This window comes from Gekko japonicus, unplaced genomic scaffold (genome assembly GCF_001447785.1).
Source record: "Gekko japonicus isolate JY-2015 unplaced genomic scaffold, Gekko_japonicus_V1.1 scaffold433, whole genome shotgun sequence".
Taxonomy (NCBI): domain Eukaryota; kingdom Metazoa; phylum Chordata; class Lepidosauria; order Squamata; family Gekkonidae; genus Gekko; species Gekko japonicus.
In genome coordinates, this window is record NW_015160222.1 from 605922 (window position 1) to 612968 (window position 7047).

A 7047-nucleotide genomic window follows, 5' to 3' on the forward strand; every position below is an offset into this window, starting at 1 on the left:
TGTGTGTGTGTGAGAGAGTAATCTATGATTATTTTGGATTCAAAACCCTCAGGTAGCTAAAGCCTGATAACAGTTGTTTGGTATTTGCGGAGATAGGGAACAACTAAAGAGACAGGGAATGTTAAGTGTGGAAGCATGGTTTCCATCTTCCCCTAGGACCCCTGCCCAGAGTACTATGATGGCATGGATGCCTTGCTTTCTAGAAGGGGTGCGTGCATAGCACTGAGCCATGTGGATGGGTGGGATATAAAAGCTCTAATTAATAAATAATAAATTGCACCATGCATGGAGTGATGCTTTTCATGAGCAATGAGCACATTATGCTTAGCAGATTTGTCAGGCACATAGTGGGAATTTTTCTACTTGAGCAACTACAGTGTTCTGTGACTCCCACAACTGATCAGCATGCAATGTTGTACTGATGGAAGCCTTAGTGTAGCAACCACTTGATATTCCTTGACCATTGCTTTGCCCAAGTCCTTAATGTCATTCCCTGAAACTATCCATTTTTATCCCATCAAAGAGGCCAGGGCAGTGAACCTGGCTCTTCTCCTCTTTGACTCACATGACAACCAGTTGAGGTGGGTTAGTGTGGGAGATCACTAAGTGATCACTAAGTGAAGATCTAGATCTGCATCTCTCCAGTTCTAGTCAGGTAGCACTCTGATAATGACAACGCATTGGCTTCCCTGGTTCTTTTCTTCCTTCCTCTCTGCCCCAGCAGGAAACCACATGCTTCTACAAACAATTATTCAGAAGAGAAAAACTGAAACAGAGAATAGTCCGATCTTTGTCAGTTGACAACAACTGTTAAATTTGTTTGTAAATTTTTATTGTGTTTTATTGTAATTTATTGTTTTAATCATGTATTACTGTTTTGACCTTGGCACATGGTGCCCTTGTGAGCCGCCCTGAGCCTTCGGGGTAGGGCGGGATATAAATTCAAATATAAATGTAATCAGAAGCTGCCTTGAATGCATTAGATGTAATGTGAAACATCTCACTAGGAAGCTATGTTAAGCTTCATCTGACTATTTGTTAAGCTCAGAACAATAAATAAATAAATAAATAATAAATAAAGACTGGATGAAAGTGCTTCTGACTCCATAAAGACCGTATACAAAACTAGTGTAGTGATTTTAGTGTCAGACTAGGATCTCAAAGTGTCAGACTAGGTATTGAGTCACCACTCTGCCATGGAAGCTCATTTGGTGATTTGGGATACTCATACTCAGCCTAACCTACCTTGCAAGGCTGTTATGAGGATAAAATGCTCTAGACTGATCCTGCATTCAGCAGGGGGTTGAACTAGATGGCCTGTGATGGCCCCTTCCACCTCTGTGACTCTATGATTCTATGATAAAATGGAGCAGCAGAGAATATTATAAGCTACTTTGTGCAACTGAACAACAACAACTTTGGGTCTCCATTTTGGGGGAAAGGGGGATATAAATGAAATAAAGTAAAATAAAAACAAGAAGCACAATCTAAAGGTAAAATGTGATCCAGAAGGCATGGCCATACACAGAACACTTGAATGACTACTTGAAGGCTATCAGTTGTTTGAAGATACAGCCTTCTCCCTCCCAAAGCACATCCCCGAAGCCCAAGAAATGTTTTTGCTTCCCGTATCACTGGTGCTTCTGTTCTCGAACATGCATGCAGAAATCTCTGTCAAAATATGGCTCTAACACTATCGGAGTGATGTATCACTGGAATGGATGAGCCACAGGATTCCTATGCTAACCAGTGAAATAAATCAGAAGTCCAAGGACAATTAAGAGATTATGACCAGAACTAACTTCAACATAAGCTTTCCTGCCTCTGATGAAACATGATTCCATGCATTTGACGGTCAAACCTGATCCCCCATTTTATGCTGAAACAAATTCTATTCATCCTGTTTCGTTTCGTTTCGGCAGACTAACGGGCTACCAGTCTGGAACTCTGTTTGGTATATAAACTAAGCGCTGTTTGTCTTTAAGGTGCCACGGGATTTCAATTTTATTGTACTATTGTTTTCTGCTCAAACTTTGTTCTACAGCTACCGTTGTTGCAGCACAGTCTTCCTGTAACCTATTTGTGGAAGAGCTAAACTGCAGCTGTACAGCTGGAAGGGAAGAAAGGCGAGAGAAATCGCACAGCAAAGATCTGGCAGAGGCTAACGGCAAGCAACATTATAAGGCGCATTGTACATTGAAGCTGCCTGCCCCCCAGCCCGGCTCTCCGCTACACCAGGCAAGGAGTTTCGAACGGCCCACGATAGACAAAGCGCCCGCCTCCCATTGGTAGTTTCGTCCAAGGTTCGGGCTTCCTTTCCGCGCGCCGCGGCCAATAGGCTCATTGAGATGCAAATCAGAGGCTATAAATAAGGCTGGGGCGGCCGCACCGCAAGGGGGCGGGGGAGTGGGGCTGAGTCTGGTTCGAGTTGGCGGTAGCAAATTCCTTCTTTTTTTGCACTGTTATTTCCCTGCCGCCGCCTCCCTCTCCACCCACTCCCCGCCCCCCCCCCCCCCCCCGGCAATCCCGCCCGACTTGCCTATCCCCTGCGTAGTCCTGCCTTTGCTGCATTGCACCCCGATCCGACCATGGCGCCCTCTTTTCGGCCCAGCAAGACCCGCCCGAGCCGGGACGAGGAGGATTTCTATGAGGCCAAAGGAGACCGGAAGGTGAGCGATGCCGAGGAAGCCGCGGATCTGGTGGGGAAGGAGGGCAGGAGTGCCGTGGGAGGCCTGCAAAATGCGCGCGGCGGTGACGAGCGGCATCTCTTTTTCTCCTCTTTTTGGGCAGGCGAGGAAGCCGCTGGTGGAGAAGAAGCGGCGGGCGCGGATCAATGAGAGCCTGCAAGAGCTGCGGCTGATCTTGGCGGACGCGGAGGTAACTCTCCGGCTTTGGGGCAGAGGTGGGGCTGTGCGACGGGGGGGGAGAGGAAGTCTCTGGGTGAGTGCCCACCCACTGCCGGCCCTTGCAGAGCCAAAGAGCCTCGGACGGACGGGGTGGGTGGGAGACACTCGGTTAAATCGAAGGGGGTTGTTGAAGGCACCACATGGGGCTGCTGAGAGTAGGCGAGGGGTGCCTTGCGTGGCTTCCCAAAGTTGGAGGAAGAGAGCACCAGACTGTACCTGCAGCCAAAACAGTTTGTTACTGGGAGCCTTCCGGGCTGTCCTCCCCACCCCCCAACTTTAACAATGTTTCACTTCTGTATTGTGTTTCTCGCTGCCATTTTCGTGGACAACAAGCTATGTCTTTTTCTGATGGAGAAAGAAAAGTGTGGCCCAGTTCATTTCCTCTTGGTTCTTGCTGCTTGGATTTTTTTATTTTATTTTTTTGCATTTTTATTCCTCTGTTTTGGAGAGCAGACTATACAATCCTTTCTCCAAATTAATGGAGCCATTGATAATTTGAACATCGCTCCCACATGGTTTGGGCAAAAGCTGCCATCTCATTATGCTCTGGGGCATTCCCCTGTGGCACTTCCCAATGGCTGCTGGCGACTGTTTCTAAGGCGTTCCAGGGGAACAGGCCACTCCGCAGAATGCAGCTGATGGGATGATGTTTGGGGTGAAGAGATCTGGGAGAATGTGTGTATGTTAAAAGGTGGCTTTTATGATTTGTCTGTCATTGCAATTTGGTCCATGTTTTTCATGCTGTGATTCCACAGTTTCTGCAAATTGGCTGAGTTTTGCATGAGGCCTGGGATGAAACATTCTACACAAATGGAACTCAGTCCAGATTAATGAGTTCTGGGTTGCCTGAGAAAAAGGGGGTGTATAAATACTTTAAATAAATATTCTCGCCTTAATCAAGTTCTTGGGGTATTCATAAAGGTTCATAAAGACTTATGTTGCAGGCACGCCACTTCTTCCAGTGGTAGCCCACCAATCCCACTGAATGAAAACTTAACATTTTCCCCAATATACTTCATTTTTGTCCGCCATCATGAGTGAGGAGGCATTTTGACTATTCAGTGCCTCAGTTTAGAAGGTTCTTGACCTGTGAAAGTGTATTGTAGAGGAAATAGCTTCATTTATATTTGAGGATGAGAAAACCGAATTGTATATATGATTGACTGTTCTTTGACTCCTGCTTTGTTTTGTTTCCTTGTCTGCTGACGGTCTCAGATAGTGACAAACTGCAGCGGGAGGCCAGTGAGCGATTTGCAGCTGGGTACATTCAGTGCATGCATGAAGTTCATACATTTGTTTCCAACTGCCCTGGGATTGATTCCACCATTGCAGCGGAGCTGTTGAATCACCTTCTGGAGTCCATGCCTCTGAATGAAGGCAGTTTCCAGGACCTCATTGTGGACGTCTTGTCGGATCCTTCTGTCAGCCAGTGGCCTAGCGGTGAAGGGTTCCCTCAAATACCTGGAGCATCTCCTGGAGTTCTAAGCCTGCCCAGTCCCACTTCACCTCTTCTTTCGCCTTCTCCCAGCGAAGAAGTTTGCTCTGATCTTGAAGACACAGAGGCTGAGCAAAGCCACATCTCTTTGGATGGACTGGACAGGTCTAGGACGCACAACATGCCTTCCTCCAGCCTTTCCAAATCTATGTGGAGACCTTGGTAGTAAAGGAACTGTGACAAAGGAACCAACGAAGATCTACCTATAGGGAGAATACTTGAGCACTGTGTTCTTCTAGCCAATGGAATATAGACGGTGAGGATTTCAGATGGTGCATTTGTGTTGTGATATTGCTGTATTTCAAGACTGTATAGATGGCATTCTTACACTGTCAAACCCTGACAGGCTAATAGCTGGATGTGCTAACATTTCATCTGTATGTGTGAGGGATGAGTTTTGTAAGCCCTGGTTTCTTTTATTAGGGGTGTGGGATTTAAAAGGATGGAAGCGTGCAAGCAGAGAGCTCTTTTGATGATGATCTATAACAGTGTTTTGCAACTTATTTCTATGTTTCTTTTGGGTTTTTCTGGGGTGGGGGGTTGGCCCTAATAAGTGGCCCAGATATCACTACCTTTTTTATTTGGTTAGGCAGAAGCTGTTGTGCATTTGAAAACTTCAATGCAACAAAAGGTATTAAGTTTTAACTGTCTGTGCACAACTTCAGTTTTTCTAGTGATAGCATAAAAAGGAAAATCCCTGAAAGGGATTGGTGAGGCTAGTCTAATGAAGAGTTTAGTGGTCTAGGATCTTGCCTTCAGTGAAGGGAGAGAAAACTAGAGGCCAGACTGGAATTAGGTGAGCAACTAAATATTGGTGGCAGGGTGCCTTCTAGAATTGTTTCTTATGCACATCTTCTAGTGCATTTGGATTTATTGTGGTATGTATATTAGCTTGTCAAATGTTTTATTTTTAATCTTTTAATAAAAAAACTAAATTCACCAATGATTGCATGTATTTTGGGGTGTGGCGCTTGTGCTCTAGAAACTCAGTTCATGTTAGCAATTAACCAGTAATATATCCTTGAGTGCAAATGTTGGTAATTAAGCACTTAATTCTTGTACTGTACTTGTCTGTTCAAGTATGGGCAGTGGGAACGTTCCATTGGTTCAGGATTCTTGGGCTAATGCAGGGGTGATGGGGTTGGAGTTTGTTTTAATTTGGGGTGCTACATTCCTGGCCTTGATTATGTACATTCCGAGTTTTAAGTTGTCACTTAATTGGTCTTTATGAGTTTTTTAAAAGAAAAAAAAATCTGCACTTGTGCTGGTCTGAGCCTTGTGTGCATTCCCTTTGAAGTAAGCCCCACTGTGTTCAGTAGGGTCTTCTCCTAAGATGGTGTGCATAGAATTGCAGCCTGGTGAAACCTCTCTCTGATTGAATGAAAAACCTTTAAATGACATGCAGTGGAGTAGAAAGCTCAGCAGATCTGCTATGGTGTTAGCCTTCCTCCAGGTAAAACCAGTCTCTGTTTTTGTTTTGTTTTGGGAGATGTGTGAGCTGTTTGTGCTGTTACCTTTCCACAGAGCTGTCTTTGTAACATAGACCAATGCTGTAAAGTTACTTAACACATGCAAGTGTCCCAGCATCGCAAAAGGGGGAGGATCAAAAATAAGATAGGGAACTATAGCTATGTCATCTTCCTTTTTGTTAATCATATGGAATAATAAAAGTGGAAACTGTCATTATTGGTAGATGTGTGCTTTGTAACTGTCTTTAAGCCGTCTGATGTGGATGCTCTAAATTCAGAGCCTGTCAAAAGGGTTGTTTCTCTCTGACTGTGCTAAATTCTCACCTACCTTTGAACTAGAAGGCCCACACCCTTCCTCCCCACCACCACCCCTGTAAATACTTTCTTGCTTTTACAGTGGAAACGGACTGTTTTGATGTGTAAACTAAGCAATAGTTTGGACAGTTCAAGTGGAAATAACATCCTATGCATAATGACTTTGAGAAACAGCATGGAACTCTGGATATAACCTGTAATTATAGTAGCCTGGCTTAATTTATTTGATTTCAATGAATTTTTCTTTTAAGTGGGAAAAAAGTTCCTTTAAGGTCCACACGAGTAGAACTTTCATGGATTGTGTGTGTGTGTTTAAAGGCAGCACTTCAGTGAGTAAAAAAGAAATAAGAACTTTAGTCCTCATTAGTACTCTGGAAGAGAAGCATAAGAGTGTCAAACCCATTGGAGAATCATGTTCTCTACCCAACAGATACCTTTAGTTTTTATCCATAATGAAGAGCAGCATCCCAATTAAATTTAATGAAGACCTCAATTCAGCATCAGATAGCTGTTTTGATTGTAGTAGGTGGTATACATTCTGCTTCTGTTTTGCCAAGTAAGGTGTTCTTGAGGTCTTAAATGTTATTTTGACTTGGTGTATTTTGATAGGCCCAATTCTGCTAGTGGAAAGGGTACATCTGAATTAGTTGTCATATGTGAAAATAAAGTTGTTCTATAAATGACTTGTCTTCTGCTGTGTAACCAAGAATTATAGGGCTCTTTGAAGCAGGGTCTTTCTTGGTATCTAAATGTCCCCCCCCCCCCCAAATTTAGTCTATGTAAGTAAGTGAAGAGAGTTTGCAATTTTAGACCATGGTGTGAAGAAAACAGAAACCATGTAATCAAGTACAGTGTTGTACAC

General features: G+C 44.1%; 1 protein-coding gene across 1 annotated transcript; it reads left to right on the top strand.

The window, feature by feature from the left end:
• The first annotated feature begins 2407 nt into the window (after positions 1–2407).
• On the top strand, positions 2408–6793 carry LOC107110526 (transcription cofactor HES-6-like). Its single transcript, XM_015411322.1, has 3 exons — positions 2408–2669; positions 2791–2932; positions 4122–6793. Exons 1-3 carry the CDS (start codon positions 2589–2591, stop codon positions 4565–4567), a joined length of 669 nt encoding a protein of 222 aa, XP_015266808.1. The 5' UTR covers positions 2408–2588; the 3' UTR covers positions 4568–6793.
• Positions 6794–7047: the final 254 nt, after the last annotated feature.

Bases quoted from the DNA above. Each gene is read 5' to 3' on its own strand.
- LOC107110526 (XM_015411322.1), top strand. From the start codon at position 2,589: ATGGCGCCCTCTTTTCGGCCCAGCAAGACCCGCCCGAGCCGGGACGAG. The intron at 2,670-2,790 runs GTGAGCGATGCC...CTTTTTGGGCAG, and splicing joins AGGCCAAAGGAGACCGGAAG to GCGAGGAAGCCGCTGGTGGA. The intron at 2,933-4,121 runs GTCTCTGGGTGA...TGACGGTCTCAG, and splicing joins GCGACGGGGGGGGAGAGGAA to ATAGTGACAAACTGCAGCGG.